Source organism: Mesoplodon mirus (assembly GCF_964341445.2).
Source record: "Mesoplodon mirus genome assembly, chromosome: 10".
Lineage (NCBI taxonomy): Eukaryota > Metazoa > Chordata > Mammalia > Artiodactyla > Ziphiidae > Mesoplodon > Mesoplodon mirus.
In genome coordinates this window covers 71,136,671-71,155,828 of record NC_138986.1, presented here as the reverse complement: position 1 = coordinate 71,155,828, position 19,158 = coordinate 71,136,671, and the positions used below count along the sequence as shown (strand labels likewise).

At 39.4% G+C, this 19,158-nt stretch overlaps 1 protein-coding gene across 3 annotated transcripts in view; it reads right to left on the bottom strand.

Annotated features, from left to right (window-relative positions):
* The window catches only part of CEP162 (centrosomal protein 162), a 91,974-nt gene that overhangs the window by 38,167 nt on the left and 34,649 nt on the right, over positions 1–19,158 (bottom strand). For 2 of the 3 annotated variants that reach the window (XM_082633335.1, XM_082633336.1), the window contains exons 10-17: positions 18,533–18,724; positions 17,858–17,939; positions 12,999–13,281; positions 11,877–12,138; positions 3,562–3,695; positions 3,075–3,302; positions 2,400–2,540; positions 479–591 (exon numbers count right to left, since the gene is read on the bottom strand). In XM_082633335.1, the coding sequence (XP_082489461.1) occupies positions 479–591; positions 2,400–2,540; positions 3,075–3,302; positions 3,562–3,695; positions 11,877–12,138; positions 12,999–13,281; positions 17,858–17,939; positions 18,533–18,724 (1,435 nt within the window). The remainder of the gene's footprint in view (positions 1–478; positions 592–2,399; positions 2,541–3,074; positions 3,303–3,561; positions 3,696–11,876; positions 12,139–12,998; positions 13,282–17,857; positions 17,940–18,532; positions 18,725–19,158) is intronic. The other variant, XM_082633337.1, reaches the window with a different exon arrangement.

Below are 19,158 nucleotides of genomic sequence, written 5' to 3'. Positions count from 1 at the left end.
CCACGTTCTTACTTGCCTTCCCTCCTGCTACCCTACCCCATCTCGCTTCTCTGGCTCCCCTTCTCCTGAGAGTAATCCTCCGGGAAATCACCTCCACGAGGATCCCCACCTCAGGCTCTACTTGTATGGAACCTGACCTAAGATAGTAAATAATACTGTATTTTCTCTTTACTATTATTACTAACGGCATTATTACTAAGATGTATTACCCAAGTATCTCAGGCTTAAAAGGAATATTCAATTTCCTGAAATTGATGTCAAACACAAATACGAATATACTGAAAATACTGAAGCATGTACTAGTCATCTAACACCAAGAGAAAATCCACTGAATATTAAAAATACAAAAGTTACAAAACTGTAAATCAGTGTACAATTTTTTAAATTTCTAATATCTTAAATGTTTTATTAATATAACAATAAAATGCTTAGAAATAGTCCAAGGATATTTGATTTTAAGAATTTTAAAAGGACTTACTTTAAGGCAGCTAACTCGCTGAATAAACACTGGTTTTCCTTGAACATTCGCTCCTCATTTTTCTTGTTTTGTTCTTGGAGATATTTCACTTGATTATACAATTTTTCGTTTTCCTTTTTATATACAGAAAATTATGTTTTAGTTAAAAATCAGTAGTACTTACATAAGTATATCTGCTTCTAAAAGATACATCCTTTAAACATTTTTAAAAGCGTTTAAATTTCTTCAGTTTTTGAGTAAGCAAAATCTTTTTCAAACTCTTTGATTTGTCTCAGAAGAAAATCTGTTATCTGAAAGCAATTCTTTCTAAAATGCTCAAAATGCTTACTTGAAAAAGAAGTTGCAAAAAAATTCCCAAAGCCAAAGAGCCTGTCAGTATAATGTACCGTATTTCACAGGAGTAAATGGGGGAGAGACTGCAGGAATAACCACATCCTGACTTCATGCACCAGGGATGGAAAGGCCAGTGGGACTGTTTGCACCTTCTTTTTTCCTGTTTTTGGCCTGTCTTTCTGCCGTGAGGTAATTGGATGTACCCACGGTGGGTATCCATGTTTGTTTCTGGAACTTTCTGTGAGCAGGGAGTTAGAGACTGGGTGTTTGTGGAAGATCAGGATAGAGCAGAGCAGAGACTAGACCCAGTACAGCACCTGACTTGAGCTGAAGGGGGACTCAAACAGTGAGATCAGGGGGAGAAAGTACCCATCTGTGCTTAGATGCTCTGGCTTATTAACCTCTTTAAAATCAAGAATCTGATGAAAACCACAGACCTTTGAGGATCTAATGAAAACTATGAACTGTCTCACCATGTCTGGCCTAGTGCCTGGCACACAGCCTGTGCTTGATTATCTGGAGAATTAATGAAACTCAGAAAAGTACATACATACACAGACACATAAATTTTGTATTATCTTTGTGAGAGTGGGTGGTTGGCATACTCATAGCTCTGTGAAATCCTCCTTAAAACCCATGTTCTATACAGCAAGCTCAGAATGGCGGGAAAGGGTTTTGGACGGTTCTCACTAACTCTATGGTGGGATGTCCTGCAAAACCAGTACAATTTCATTTACAGCAAAAGCTGTAATCTCTGATGTGGTGATGCTTTCTCTGGATGTCCCTGGAATGAAAATGCTGGTTATCGGTAGGCTGGATGCTTAGGCTATTGTTGTCATAAAAGAAAAAGGTAATGAGACAGAAGAAGAAGGGGAGGGAAGTTAAGAAAAAGGAGTGATGGGAAAGAAACTAAGACAAGTCTCATCCTGGGGATCACCACACCTGCCCTGGCTGACTGTCAGGTCAACACCACCAACACTCCATCATCCCAGAGAACAAATGTACGGCTTCTATAGGACACACTCATTTTCTCCCATTTAATTCCATTGTTTTTCACTCTCAGGGCATTGGCAATTGATTTCAGATTTATATTTCTCAATACAATATCAAAACTAGCCAATATTATCTACTGAAAAAATTATAGAAAATTAAAGAAAAAGAGGATAGTTTCTAAGGAAATATGGCTATTACAATTAGTAACATGCAGTAACTGGTTACTGTGTGGAAGGCACGAAGTGGTTGATCTGTACTGTCTTATTTTAATTTCACAACCACCTTATGAGACAGGTACTTATCCTCATTCCCACTTCACAGATGAGGAAACTGGCTGAGAGGTGAAATGATCTGCCTAAGGCTGCACAGCAGGTAGTGAAGCAAAGTCTAAAACCAGATTTTTTGAATCCAGAGCCCATGCCCTTAATCACTTTAATTCTGCCCATGATAAATGTACTGACTAGTCAAATTATTACTTCCTCGCATTGCCAGAATTCCCATTACCTGTTAAATGGACACAGAAATATTTTTAAATGCCTTATTTTTATAATCAAAGAATCTCAAGACAAACTCACTATGTGCTGAAGAGCCATACCTGTTGATATCCTTGAAGAAGTGTCTCTTGTTCTTGTATTTCTTTTTGGATTTGCTTCAATTTTTCTTCAGTGACAGGATCAGCTGTTTCTCCAAAATACAACCACCTTTGTTTTTTGTTTGATTCTTCAAAGCCACTTAACTTTGAGACCATGCAAGTAGTGTTTTATTTGGAGAAGGAAATGATACAGTGAGCAGTGAGGAAGAATAACAGAAAAATTCGAGGTACATAAACCTAAGACTGCCTTATAACCACAGTGGAATGATCATTAACACCAACTACAGTTAAACCACTTCAGTGTGCTTTGTGCTGATGGAAGTTAACTCAGAAATGCTATACAGTGTCACTTTCTGAATCTAGACCTTCCATAGCTTTCTTTCTGAAACTCTGTCTTCCATGAAGGTCACAGTGAACCAAGGGATTTGTTTTCAAAAAGGACTGCTAACAAGAAAATTATCAAAAGGAGCCAATTTCAATTTCAATTCCCCCGCCCCGCAGGGGTTCCATGTAGGCTCTTCTGTAAGGAGGCACTCTCAGGAACCATGTTCATGTTTTATACAGCAAATATATCAAGTGAAGCAGCCCCAGGGACAAGCAAATGACAATGCATTTAGCGGGGAGTACCAGTTCTTTTTTAATTAAATAAGAGGAGAAGTAGGACAATGTGTCTAGTACCTTGGCTTGTAGAATATACTTGTCTTGATTCAGTCTGAAGAGTTCCTTTTCCTGTTGTCTCTTTAGTTCCTCCATCTTGGTTTCCAGCTCTCTCTCCTTTTCTGAGAATGTGACTTTAATTTGCTCAATTAGGGCTTGGGCACCCCTCCATTTTTCCTCTGCTTCCTGAACTCTCTTAAACATAGTCAATTCTGTCTCCTTGTTCCCACCATGGTATCCTGAAGAATCCTTTAAAGGAAAATCATTACTTCATTATGTAGAGTTATAATACTAGGTTTGAACACAGGTGGTTAGGGGAAAAAAACCACAAAGAATAAAAATGACATGGTCAACAATGTATAAGAAGATCAATAAGTTCTTGTGTGACAAGAATATCAGTCAACATAAAAGAAATTATATATATATTTCATTATTTATAATTTAGTTTCAACATATAATTACAGAACATAAAAACATTATGAATATTATTTTGAAATTCAATACCTACATTCTGAACCTGAGCCCAGGAATCGGCTTCTGTAGGGCCTTCAGACTTCTTAGGAGTAGCCAGGCAACTTTCAGTTTGGGGTGCTGGTTTACCCAGAGCTGCAGGCCTGATGAGTCTTGTTCCAGATAAGATTTCTAAAGATTGTAAACAATGGATAAAAGCACCACAAATACAAACTAAGTTGAGTGTGTATTCAGCAATTATGTAACAATAAGTACTAATACAATGAGAACACTGAGACAAACGAGGATCACGAAGCAGGCCGATGAGTACAACACATCTGTTTCACTGCACACCGAACTCCTGTCCATAATCAACATTCTGCTCAAGTTGACACAGAAGGCTAAGGACACAAGATTCACGTCAAATGACAAATGGAGCTAAATAAACGTGAGGAAAATGCAGATTGGGATAATTTCAGGGTTTATTATTTTTCAGTAATTATTCTGTCAAATGTTCACAGCAGTAACAAATAAAAATATCTAAACAATGAATCAAAGAGCAGCTGATAACTTTATGAAGCATTTTACTTCAGATTAAGTGTGCTTTCAGAGCACATTTTTTATAAGTAATGTATATCAAGATATAGTATCACTGGAATAATATAGATTACATGGAAACTTTATCACAAGTAGTTTAAATCTGATTAAAAAACAAAATGATAATACTGCTATAATACCGTTTATTAAATTAGGAAAAATGTGATTAATGTATATATATTCTGGTCAGATTTTCAGCTTTTAAAAGGTACCTCATAAATCCTCAAAGAGTGGAAATAATTCTAAGGCCAGTAAGTTATTCAGTTAATAATAAAAATAAACATTTAAGGGAAATACCTAGAAGAGATCTTGAGGCCCATATTCAATTATTACAGATCCTGAACTGCACACTGAGTAAATATTTATTTGATTGCCTTAGATGTAGATGAAGCATTCGAAATTTATATTTTTAATATTATTTTTTCAAGATGCTAACTTTTCAAATGCAGAGTTTACTTTTTCATTAAAGTGAAATACACAGTCATTAAAAGATTTGGAAAATACAGAAAAGTCAAAAGAAGAAACACGTCCCCAATAGTACCTCAGCCCAAGATTTCCTTCTAATCTTTTCTGGGCACGCAGGATTTTCCTTATAGAGTAGTAATCATATTTAATTGGATTGTTTGATGTGGAAGGTTTTTCTCGAGAAATGTCTTAAAGTGTTCATAAAGGAACTGTTTGTATCACTGTAAAAGCAGGCATTAATCCTTCCAGGTCACTGGAGGTGCATCAACATGGCCAACGAATGGGGTGTGATTCTGCTAGCATTGTGATTCTCCCTAGGATGTGGTGGCCAAGAGTGGCAGGTGGTTCTTGCTCAAGCTGCAGTCAGCCAGTGCTTTTATACCACAATTCTCCCTTCCTGGGTTCTTAATTTTGGTTTCTCTAAGCAATTATTTTCAATAGTACATGGACAGTATCTTTTCCCTTTATACCCAAAAGAAAATTTGCTTGGATATAAAATTCAAACGTGAAAAAACACTGCAGAATTTGGAACCCATGAACCCTTCTTGAAAAAACAATGGATTAAGAAAATTCAGTCAAATAAGAAAACAATCAAAATAATTCCAGAATGGAGAAGCGATGGATAAGGGACTGGTGAAAAGCATTCTGGCCCTTTCATATCCAGAACCAAGACCCTCATTCAAAAGCTGAGGAGGGGCTTCCCTGGCGGCGCAGTGGTTGAGAGTCTGCCTGCCGATGCAGGGGACACGGGTTCGTGCCCTGGTCCGGGAAGATCCCACATGCCACAGAGCGGCTAGGCCTGTGAGCCATGGCCGCTGAGCCTGCGCGTCCGGAGCCTGTGCTCCACAGAGGGAGAGGCCACAACAGTGAGAGGCCCGCGTACTGCAAAAAAAAAAAAAAAAAAAAAAAGCTGTGGAGAATTACAGTCGCTGGAGCAAAAAAACTAAATATATCCTGAACAAGTAAAAATAAATCCAACAAAAATGGGTAGCAGGCATGTGACTGGGGGTTTTACTACCACAAATTTCATAGAAGGGAAAACAGATAATATATAAAACGTAGGTAAAAACAACATGGTTTTGGCAACCTTTCAGAGGTTTTCACAGTATATTTTCTTAAAGGAATTTTGTGTGTGTGTGTGTGTGTGTCACACGGGCCTCTCACTGTTGTGGCCTCTCCCGTTGCGGAGCACAGGCTCCGGACGCGCAGGCTCAGGGGCCATGGCTCACGGGCCCAGCCTCTCCGCGGCATGTGGGATCTTCCCGGACAGGGGCACGAACCCGAGTCCCCTGCATCGGCAGGCGGACTCCCAACCACTGTGCCACCAGGGAAGCCCAAAGGGATCTTTTGAGATGTATTTCTTAGAATGAAGTTTCTTTCTCGTCTTGCAGATTTAAGTAAAACTCAATCTAATATTTTATTTAAAAAGAACTTATGAAGTGTGATCTGTTCTTATAAAATGCTTTGTCTGTTTGTCCTGCCTGTCTCCTTCCTTCCAGCTCCCATCCCCGCTTCCTTCAATCTGGACAAGGACATACATACAAGAAGCATGGAAAGAGGCTCACCCAGTGCGACCTCAGTTGTTTCTGGCTAATTATTGCTTTCTTTTTACTTCTCTGTGTTTTTTAAATTTAAATAATGAGCAACTATTCCTTTTGTGACAGTAAACGTATTAGTATAAAGATAAAAATATAAGAGGCAATAGCCCAAGAAAATTAATTCAGAATAAAAAGGAAAACCACCACCTGCAGACACCACTAGCTGCCAATCTCCTTTTCCTCCCTAATAACAGGAACCTAATTTTGCCCTGGGCAGCAGTGTGCCAGTTTAAAACACCCATCCCCCTGGACTCCATGCAACTGGGGAGAGGGGTGGGAAGGAAACACAGGATCAAAGTTCTGGCCAATAAGATGAAAGCAAAAGTTTCCTACATGGCACTTCCAAGAAAGTGACTACTTTTCTGATTAAGAAGCTGCTGAGTTAACAGGCAGGGACCTTTTACCTTTCACCTCTCCTCCCGACAGGCCTGGAGGTTGTGTAGCCATCTTGTGACAAGGAAGACAAAAGTCACCGACTAAGGATTTTGCAGCAGGAAAGAAGGGTCCTTGCACAGTTGCACCAGCTATGAACTGACGAGCCCTGGTTTCTTGGTTACGTGAAAAAAAAGAAACCTTCTAACTGCCTAAGCCCCAGTCATTGGGTTTCTTCTTCATCATACCCAATGTGGATCCCAAGCACAGTCTCTAGACTTTCTGGACACTCATCTCTGCCTCAGGGTCTGCTTCTTGGAGACCCAACCTGTGACAACCACCCCAAAGGAATTCCAGTTCTTTGGAAATGAAACTAAAGTCACTCTGGGCAATTTTCCAATAAAAAGATAGAGATTAAAAAATCATACTTAATGGATAGTCTAATGAGAAAAAGTAGCTCAGTATAAAAATAGACAGTCACAGTTTACCACTGTACTTTAATATGAATTTTACTGATGTTTTTCTTTTTTATTTTGGTAGTCACAAGCACTATGAAATTGTGAAATAGGGAAAAATATCCATAAAAATATTACTTTCATCTATCAACCTCTATACCAACCCCCTCGTTTCCTTCCCACCCCATGACCTTACTTGTCTTCACTCTCAGTAATTTCCATACAGGCACAGGAGATCCTTTCAACCCCTGTATATACATGCCTCTCCGCCCCAGCTGCTCTCTCCCACTGGCACTCTAGATCTTTTTCTATCACCAGTAACGCATTTACTCTCCATCAATCCTTCTTCCCACCTGGATTCCCACCATCCTTAGGTCCCCCTGGGACTCACTTTGTGGTCCTGCCTGTGTCATGCTGTATCACCCGCCCCCCGTTGTCTTTTCTTCCTTCATGACTCAACTTACATTCCACATACGTTGGTCTCTTCCTTCCTGTTCCTGTCTCAGTTCACTGTACTCATTTGGCAAAAGCCACGCCTCTTGATAACCCTAACTATACAACTACCCAACACCTGCAATCATGCAGTAGAACGTGGCTGTGCACACGCATATACAAATACACACACACACACACACACCCTGCTTGGTCTCAACTTACGCTCGTGGTCACTAACTGCACGCCGATGCTTCCTGCTGCAGTCCAACCCTCCAGGATTGCCTTTTCACATCTTCCCTCCTCCAACACCCCTGCCCCAACTTCACTGCTACCTCATCACATTGTACTTTACTTCTCACAGTAAATGGAAGCAACCTCTCACCACTTCTACCCACCCACCAGTCTGTACCCACATCTCCCCCCTTCCTATCGGCTCGCCCACAGGCGAACTGTCCATGGTCCTCTCTGAAGCCAACCCTTCCCATGTGCACTGGATCCCAAGACAGCTCCTCAAGGACGCTGCTCTAGCAATTCTCCCCTCCATCGTGCATTTCCGCCTGTCCACTGCATCTTTCCAAAGTGCATAAACATACTATTATTCATTCACAACTATTATTTCTCCCATTAAAACAAAACAAAGCAAAATAAAAGGTTTCTCCTAACTCCACTTCCATGCCAGCTACTGCCCCATTTTTTTCTTTCTACCTCTTACACCCTTTCCTCCAGGGGGGTCTGGAGCTCGAAGTATCCAACTCCACTCCTCCTATTCTCACTCAGCTTGCCTTTCACAGCCACACATCCACGGAAACTGCTTGTCCAATACCGATGGCTTCCTTTTTGCTAAACCCAAAGGCCAGCTGTCAGTCCCCATCTCTCTTTATCCCTCAGCAGCAACTGACAGAGCAGATCGATTCTCCTTTACACACTGTCTTCACCTGGCTTTCAGGACCCCGTATACTCGGGTTTCCTGCAACCTTGCTCTGTCTTCTTTGCAGGCGACTCCTCTTCCGCCTGACCTCTTAAGGCTAGCACGCCCAGGGTTCAGGCCCTGGCTCTTTTTCCTCTAGATATGCTCTCTTGATAATCTTCATCAGTTGCAGAGAACATTATGCTTAGAGAAGTTAAGTCAGACAGAGAAAGACAAATACTATATAAAACTTCTACGTGGAACCTAAAAAATAATACAAATGAATGTATATACAAAACAGAAAGACTCACAGACACAGACAACAAACTTGTGGTTACCAAGGGGAGAGAGGGGTGGGAGGGACAAACTAGGAGCGTGGGATTAACAGACACAAACTATGACAGATAAAACTGATAAGCAACAAGCATTCACTGTACAGCAAAGAGAATTACACCCAATATCCTGTAATCACCTACAGTGGGATATAATCTGCCAAAAAAAATATTTCACTGTGCTGTACACCTGAAACTAACACAATATTGTAAACCAACTATACTTCAATTAAAAAAACCCAGACAAACATGGCTTCAAAAATATTCACCTTTAACATCTGAAACCTACAGTTCACACCACCCTCTTAACTCTACACTTTTCTACCTAACTGCCTCCCTGTTTTCTCTACTTGTGTGTAGAACAGACATCTCAAAACTATCAGCTCGACAGCTGAACTCCTGGTCTCCTCTCCACCCCCAGATTTACTCCCCCTCAGCCTTCCCCATCCCAGCGAGACAGTAACTTCATTCTCCCAGTTGCCACCCTCCACTGCTCTCTCACAACCCCAAACCGATCTTTTAGACTCTTGGTTCTGTCTTCTAAATATACCCTTACCCAACCGCTTCTCATCACCACCACTGCTGCCCACACTGGTTCCAGCCCCATCACTTCTAGCCTGCATCCCGAACATCACCTCCTAACCGGGCTCTGAGCTTCTTCCTGTGTCCCCTACAGTGTGTGTATATGTTTGTCTGTATATGGTCTATAATGTATCAGCCAAAGAAATCTGTCTAAAGGATAATTAGATGAACCACTCCCATGCTCAAAACGTTTCAGTGGCTCATGTTTTCACATTAAGAGTGAAAGCCTAAGTCTTTAAAATGCCTTAGAAAAGCCTACATGTGCCTCTCCCTTGACGCTCCGATCTCATCTCCTCCTACCCTCTCTGCCCACGCCTCCCACGCCGTATGGGCTTCCATGCTGTTCCCTGAACACGCCAGGCATCCCTCCGTACTTCAGGACTTTTGCACTCTTTAGTCATTTCATTTTTCTGCAATACGCTTCCCCCAGCTATCCACACGGCCAATTCCTTTACCTCCTCCAAGTCTTTGTTCAAATGGCTCCCTCTCAAGGAGGACTACTCTATCTTATTGAAAACTGTGACCTCCCCCACTGATGTTCTTGCTCTACCTTTAGTTTTCCCTAGCATTTAACCTCATTTACTGATTATGCGTATTGCTAAAAGTCTATCTCTCCTCATCAGATGAAAGTTCCACAAAATGAGGGAGGGGAGATATTTTTGCCTACTTTGTTACCAATGTATCTCAAGGGCCTCTAATATTGCCTGGACCAAGGTCGGTGCTCAAAAAATATTTGTTATGTGAATGGATCTGGATAAAGTAAACTTCAAAAATGTTGGTGGTTAGTTTATCTAAAATACATATAATAGAGAATATTAAAAACAAAATTTCATTTTCTTGATCCCAGAAGTACAGAATGAATACTCCTAAAACATTAATGAAAAATTTTCACACTCCTCTTGATGATTCTAAAATTTGGGAAATGTTCCAAGTGTTTTTCCTTAACATTAAGCACTAGATCCAATGGGTAGTTAATTATTAATAACAATGAGTAGATGACAACATCACAAGCAGATGTCCCACAGAAACGAGAAAATAAGAGAACACAAGAGATTTCTGGGCTTCCCTGGTGGTGCAGTGGTTGAGAGTCTGCCTGCTAATGCAGGGGACATGGGTTCGAGCCCTGGTCTGGGAGGATCCCACATGCCGCGGAGCGGCTGGGCCCGTGGGCCACAATTACTGAGCCTGCACGTCTGGAGCCTGTGCTCCACAACAAGAGAAGTCGCGAAAGTGAGAGGCCCGCGCACCGCGATGAAGAGTGGCCCCTGCTTGCCACAACTGGAGAAAGCCCTAGCACAGAAACGAAGACCCAACACAGCAAAAATAAATATAAATAAATTAATAAACTCCTACCCCCAACATCTTCTTTTAAAAAAAAAAAAAAGAGACTTCTTAGGAAAAGGGGTCAGAGGTCCGTAGGTTAAGAACAGGAGGAAAGGAAGCTTGCATTAAGCCAACAATCATACTCCTGTCTCTCCAGAATAGCCATCCCCCACTGCTGTTCTCCTGCACTCTCATACAGATCAGCCCTAGCCTTTCCATCTTACACACACAGATCGCTGCAGTGAATACACACCAATACAGACAGAAGAAGAGAGTCTTTAATGCTGAAAGAATTTCAAATATAGTCAAAGTGGTCCTGGAATTGACAGTAGTAGGGAAAGGCACTTCCCTACTTTTTAAGCTAGAAGTGAATTTTCCAGTGAGGTTAGTTCTCCTCTGACAACTATCACCAGATAACAATGATGGAATTGGTAACCTATTCAACTTAATCACAAAGAAAAGGACAACATGCTTCTGGCTCTACTGCTCTCCCTTCCCCACTGGAGTCTTAAGGCAACAGAAATGTTGGTTTGACTTGAGCATTTCTATTTCTTTTACTAGCTGCATGGGCTTCTAAGAGGAAAATTACCCTTTCCTTCTGCCAATATAGCGGTAAGCGACTACATTAGGAAGTAACTAACAGAGACACTGTGAGTATAAAAGTATGCATTCTTGGGCTTCCCTGGTGGCGCAGTGGTTGGGAGTCCGCCTGCCGATGCAGGGGACACGGGTTTGTGCCCCGGTCCGGGAGGATCCCACATGCCGCGGAGCAGCTGGGCCCGTGAGCCATGGCCGCTGAGCCTGCGCGTCCGGAGCCTGTGCTCTGCAACAGGAGAGGCCACAGCAGTGAGAGGCCCGCGTACCGCAAAAAAAAAAAAAAACAGTATGCATTCTTTGATCTATAAAACATCCTTACTCTCCAGGTCTATACTGAACTAATACCCAGATGGTTGACCCTCATTTGTACATTGCCATTTGCATTTTGAACTCATAGCTCTTCTCTGGCAAACATTTTGGATATTACAAAGCCAACTGGATGAGGAGGAGTTTGACTCTTCTATTTTATATTCACTTCCCATAATTTCTGGGTCTCGTTCAGGAAAACCTAGAACTTATGACGAAAAATCTCCTGAACTCAAGTGAACTGAATCTTTCAAAGATGGAATGCAGTACCTTATGAATAATTTTTTTCTATGAATAAGGAAAGTTCATGGAAGGAGGAAGGAAACAGGGAAAGTAGAGAACAAAGAAAATAAAATAATACACTATATGTACAGAATTCTATCATGAAAAGAGTATATGATTACCTTTTTTCCTAGCCTGCTTTGAGGTAGGGATGGATCTCAAGCTTTTGCTCTTCATAATGTCCTTTGAAGTTTTCTTTTCAAGATTAGAAAATGTCTTCAAGGGTGAACTGGGTTTGCCATACCCTGAGCTCCTAACTGATGCATATAATCCACTCTGGGGTTTTCTTTCAAATAAAGGAGGTGCACTTCTGGCCTTCTTGTATGGGAGCTGTTTACCAATTCCAGCCCCTTCTTCTCCAGAACTGAGTTGAGATCTAAAAGTCTGCATACAAGTACAAGCTTAGTACTTAAACTTCGACTACAGTTGCAAATAAGATTTAACAGATAGCAAAACCATACTGATTACTAAGGAACATAGTTCACAGAAGGCAAATCATTATATTAAAGTTCTCTAATTCATCAGAATTTTAGTGTTTGGAAGCACATCTTCAAAGTCAGGAGTAAGACAAAGCAAAATAATAAAACAAAATAAGCTTGCCAGAAAGCAAGACATGTAATTACGAGAATCAACATGGAGAGAAGGGAAGAACATGTTTTGAAACGACAAAAGTCTTAGCTTCCTTTTTCTCCAGATTTCTCAAAGTAAAAGTTTATTAGTACCCTGCCTTACCCTATTGATACAAGGAGATAGTTTATGGTAAACACATAACTCAGAACTGTAAAATAAAAATGGAATACTGTGGTCATGGAGCCTATATAATCAGAATAAATCAAGAACAGAGAAAAAAGGAACAATGAAATATAAGTTTCTTAAGAGCTGCTAATAGCATTTATAGGAAATGTCAACTTACCTACTTTTGCAGAACACAAAGTACTAGAAAGATTGAAAGCACTAGAATGATGAATACACTTTATTTTCTTATGTTACTCAAACTTGGACTACGTTTACTAAAAAAATGAAAAATATAAAGAATGGCTTTGAAAAGAAAGCTAGTGCTATGGTGCTATTTTTAAATTTGGGGACTACAGGGTGTTGTTATAGACTGCTCACAGATATCCAGGATCTATGTGGAGGTTAGTATGTAACCAATCCCACTAGCTTAAGAAGTACATACTTATCAATAGTATTTATATAACTTCATTTATCAATACGTCAAATCAATCTGAATTATAAAAACTTACCTTATTTATTTTGTCATCCTGAGGTAATAATGAAGGACCAACAGATATTTTTTTCTTCAAAATATCAAGGTACATTTTATCTACCTGTTCTTCCACAGTATTTACTCTTGGATGGTTAGTTTCTGTACCTTCATTTGTTGCCTTTTCTAAAACTACATTCTCTTCATTTCTGTCCATAAATTGGTTCACAGCTCGTGGTTCTTGAGACATAACATTTGGGGTCATGTTAAGGGGTAAAGGTCTAACAAATTCAGATTCTTTATTCTCAGCCAGTTTCTTATAGCTGTAAAACAAAACAGGACACAGAGAATGAACCCTATATAACTCCTCAAATATCAGTTTTATTAATATACACATACACGTGATACATATAAAATACATTTACATGATTAATATATGAGAGCATTAAATATATCTAGTATTTGTAACTATTCAAATTAGGTCATTAATGTTAAATATATTATTTATAATTCTGGCTAACAGAGTATACTCACATAGCATCACATAATTGTTTTAAATTTCAGGTGATAATTATAATGAAGTATAATATACAGGACTTCATGGTTGACTCTGAGACCTACTTCAAAGGAAAGCCAAACCAAACAAGACTGAGATTGCTTTTGTCTAAGAAAAATTAAAAAATGAATTTCTAAGTGGCCTTTTTGTAATATATATTTTTATCTATAGTATCTCATGAAGTCAACATGCATTTGAAGCAGGAAAAACATTTTACACATTTCTAGAAGAAACCAAATAAGTAACCATAATTTACATCAATGAGGCATAAAAATATAAATATTAAAATGCATGATTTCATCACAATATAGGAAAGTTTTTCAGTAAAACAAGAAAAATCACTAGGATTTTGAAATAAAATCATCTCTGTGGTTTAAAACACTTAAATGTAATGTCACATTTCAGACCATTAGATTTTCAAAATATGGAAACTGTCCCTTAAGGAAATGTTATAAATGTGGTTAAATATCAGCATATTACAAGAGCTCCCAAAATATGGATATTGTCATTTTCAAATTACTAAATCATGGTCAATTAGGTCATTTAATTTTGTAATTTATAAAATAAGATTAAAGGAAAGTTTAAGAGTCTACCATTTTCATGTAAGATAGATTGGCTTCTTGATAATTGTTAGAAATAACAGAAGTAGCTAGAATCATCAGAAAATATAATAGTTCTTTCCTTCTTAATGGTAGCAGAACCTGGCTAGCTGCTCATCAAAACTGATCCCTGTTCTTGCTGTGAACCAACTAAACTACATTTCCTCAACACCTTCAATCTAGATGGGGCCATTCACTAGTTCTGGCCTTTAGAATGTGAGTGCCATGGCAACAAGAACCTAAAGTATGAGTCAGTGGCTTAGTGGTTGGGTGTTGGGTGGCAAGGAAACTGATAGTAGAGGCTGGAGAGGTGACAACCCATGTTTTATAGTGACAAAACATTTGCTAAACTGTCACCTATAACAGTTTATAAGGCAGACCACATGGCTACCGAGTCTGGGGTACTCAGGAAATGGTAGGAGAGAACAGGCAGTTTTTAGGTGCTAGCTACTACTGGCTACTTTTGACAAGATATTATGAGAAAAAGATGAGCTCAAGATAGAATGGTCTGTTTTTCTAAGAAGAAAACACAGGAAACAGAGTCTAGAAGCTCAGGGCCTCTTAGGTTCACTCTCTGTGTCTGAACTCAAACAATAAGATTCAGCACTGAAAAATGCTATGAAAAAGCAAGACATCATCGGACTTCTTGGTTGAAAAGAGTGACTCAGTCCCTTGGCAAATATCACATTGTAAGTGTCATCTTCAAACATAAGGTTATTGTTCCTAATAATATCCAGACAGCTGCAATTAAATTGAGAGAGAAAAAACAAAAGAACAAGGAAGCAAAGACATAAAGCAGGTTTAAAACCTTTGTGTAGCAAAGAGTGTTAAGCGTAGTTACTGGCACATGGGACTGACTGGAACCAAATAGATCAGAAGCCTAATAAACTTTCTGAAGTACTAATTACAAAGAAACCACAACCCTACTATTAAAAAAAAAAAAAAAAGACTAGAGACTTGTTTGGGAGCCTTAAAACCACCTGTAGGCAGAAAGTGGACGGAGAAACCAGTGCATCCTCCAAGATGGGCACAGCCTTCCCCCCTGAAAGCCCCTTCAGTTGAAGCCAACGGTGATGAAATACAAGACAAATCCTTCAAGCACTGGAACAAGGAGCTATACGGAACCATATATATATATATACATACACATACACAACCCCCCCCATATATATATATATATATATATATATATATATATATATGGTAGTTTCTCCTTAAGAGCAGAATAATGGCCTAATTAAGGAAAATTCCCATCTTCAAGGTAGGGGGTCTTTACAAGGTCTTTCACTGGATTTCAAAGTTGCATTACTGATGGCTGTATTTTCTTCATACTTTTCCTTTCTGAATGAGAAGGGTGAGGGTAATGAAGTATGTAACTTGTCTCTTTAATTCATTGATTAGTAGACAATGAGGAGCTATATTCAAACCTGATAAAGAGAACTGTGCTTCACCTGGAAATCCTGGCCTTTCAGATGGACAGAGTCCTGAATGGGACTTGAGCTGTTCGCTTTGGGGAGGGGCTGAGTAGGTCTTTGTATTCATAAGAGTAGAATGGATATTTGGCTATTAAAAGAGGAGATTCTTGTGGAGACTGGCTAGATGCCTACCAAACGAATTTAACTTTTTTTTCTGGGCACACAAGCAAACCATATTTCCCAGCCCTCTTGGACTCTGTTAGCTAGATGTGCTGGTTCTTACCGATAGAATGTGGACTGAAGTGATGTAACATTTCTGTGTTGAGGCAGTTAAAAGGAATTATGCTAAACCATTTTTTTTCTCTCCTTAGCGACTGTTTAGATGAGGCCATGAGAACCTTGAAACTGTGTGTTGATGACAGAAGCAGCCTGGGTCCCTAAATGACCATGTGGAGCAGTGGAGCCTCAACTCCACTGAGACACATGGAATTATGATGTGAGCAAGAAATACATTTCTGATGATGTTAAACTACTAAAATTTCAAGGATTTTTTTGTTATAGCAGCTAGAATTACTTATCCTAATTTACTAAAAAGTTTTTTGATATGTGTACTAAAGTTTATACTACTGACATTTCTATAATTATTGTTATGCCTTTAATGTAAGTACACTTGGCTCTCAGCTTTTAAACACAATGTGAAAATCCATATTTAGAACTCACATTACTAAAATGGTGCTACCTATGCCAACAAAGACACAGGATGTGTGAAAAATCTCTTCAGCAGCACCAGCACAGCCCCAAACAGCAATGGTAAGTAAGCATAACTGCGCTTTAAAAATATTAACCAGCACTGCAGACCAGTGGAAGAATACTAGACTTAGCATTCAAGTCGATGGGGTTTAGTGTAAGCTACGCTGCATCACTTTCTCTCAATTAGCACAAAGGGAGGAACAAGGCCAAGAAATCACTGCAAGTGGATTTACAGGATGAGGATGGGGTTCAAGGGAGGCTCAAAAACTTGTCTGTTGATAACACAAATGAACAAATGAATAAATGCATGGATGACAGGCTTTTCACAGAAATATTTCATGGAGATCAAAGACCTGACAATCCAAGTGCATTCCTGGGTTATTGCCATATGATCTTGAACAATTTACTTAACCTCTTTAAGCTCAGTTTCTTATCTATGAAATGGGGATAATAATGGAAGAGACCTCATGGAGTTGCTTTAAGATTAAATAAAATCTAGGGGCTTCCCTGGTGACACAGTGGTTGAGAATCTGCCTGCTAATGCAGGGGGCACGGTTTCGAGCCCTGGTCTGGGAGGATCCCACATGCCGTGGAGCAACTAGGCCTGTGAGCCACAATTACCGAGCCTGCGCGTCTGGAGCCTGTGCTCCGCAACGAGAGAGGCCGCGATAGTGAGTGGCCCCCGCTTGCCACAACTAGAGAAAGCCCTCGCACAGCAACGAAGACCAAACACAGCAAAAATTAATTAATTAATTTAAAAAATAAAATAAAATAATTGCCTTAAAAAAATCTAATATGTAAAGAACCCTGCAGAGTACCTGGCCCACAGTGAGCATGTGATTAAAATGCTAGCTGTTATCATCATCATCGTCGTCGTCATCACTGGTTCCTGTGAGAGCTCCACCACTAAGTTGGTTTACCTCAGTTTCATCGATAAAGATGCCTGACCTACTTATTCTGAGGATCTCAGGAGATAACGGGTGTGACACTCTAAGTGCCTCACGAATGCAAAGTGCAGCCTTACGACGAGGCTACTGTGATACGCTTCTCTGTGTTGGTGAATGACAGCCATGTCCCACAAGCTGTCATTAAAATGTACCAGAGCTGGAGCATTTTCATGAAGCCCATTTTTCTTGTGATCCAAGAACTCACCCTGTAAGACAACAGGTGGTCTGTGACGAAGTGTAAAACTAACTGGCTTATAAAGAAGTGAATGGATGACTCCGCACAGAATAAAATTCATGTTCCCTCTCAGCATTCAAATCAACTGTCCCTGAGCTATTTAGAGCTGAAGGGATTTTATTTTTCAGTGGAAAGCTTTAAGACTACCTACCTAATGGCAGCAACTTTTTAGTAGCATTTATTTTTTAATTTTACCATGAGAAGAATTTTGATATACTAATTGAGTAAGACTAACGTGAAAAAAAAGAACAGGAGTGACTCACAGGCAGACACATACCAGCTACACGTTAATCATTCATTAGGAATGGTTTTGTAGAACAAATGATTCTAAAAGTTCCCAGTGACAAAACAATAAACAAACAAACAACCTGTTCAATCCATTCCAAAAAAGTCATACCTGAGAGGTTGTAAATCGAAATCACTGACCCCAAAGGAATCTATTCTGATGGGCTTCATCAGCTCCTCTACTGTGGGCGGATCTGAGAGGGGAGAAGAGTTAAAACAGCAACCAAAAATCTTATGTAAATTGCTTAACTTAGTGTCTAACACCACCAAAATCACATTTTCTCTGATTGACGTAGTTAACAGAACAGCACATACAATAATCCCAGCTTCCCCCTATAAGCTCGTTTGTACCAAGAAAATCTTCTTTGATATTTATATTTGAAATATATATTTACATATTTTATCCCTCTCTTTCTATATATATGTACACACATCAAATATATGTGTATGGGTGTATCCACAAACACATACACACATTAATTATATATTTAGTTGATCCCAAAATACTGTTCTCTATTTAAAAAATAACTTTAGTATATGTTCATGGAAAAGTGTAAAAAATGTGAAAGTACACAACTGATTTCTTAATTCGGTCAAGGCATATTAGAGGAGGAACTGAAATTTCATCCTATGTTCAGCTCTAACTTTATAGCTAAACCAGTGATTCCCAGATTTAAACAAACCCTTTAAATTCAGATACTGAGAAACAATCACTAGAGCAAATTGCATTTAAATTATACCACACTGGAAACTGTCCAGAGAGGGTCTCATACAAAGAAGCTTTTACCAGATTCTGTAGTAGAGATGTTTTTAGAGGACTCTTCATTTTCTTGAGGATGATCTTTTGCTGAGTTCTTGGTATTTTCCACTGCATTACGCTCAGGTCTTTGTTCATCTGCATCTCCCAAAGAATGTGCAATATGACAATAAGCCTGATGTAGAGCTTCAATGTCACTATTGCTCTGTCCATAAGAAACACCTGTTGAATTAAATGTAATCTCTAGTATATTCACACAAATAACTAAGAAATATGGAACACTAACATTGTCCCTTAATCTATTAGGAATGGTGAACAAGCGTATAGGACAATACTGACATGATCAAAATAGAGTGAAATACAAACCTGGGTCATGCATGGCCACAGCCTACCAGCATGAATCACAGCAGGCTCAGGAACTCTTGTAGCGGGCTGAGATGTGTCCTGACGCGCTAACTGTAAAATCTGACTCTACTAGTTATTGTCTCTTCCTATTACCCTTAATTGACCTCTCTGCATTGGATAAAACTATTCCTAAATTTCTCAAATTGACACAATTTTTCAAGGATTCTGTCTCTCCTCTCTCTCTCTCTGCCTCATGGGGCCACCAAGTGTCTTGTACTCTGCATTTCTTCAACTGAAATTCAATCCTCTAA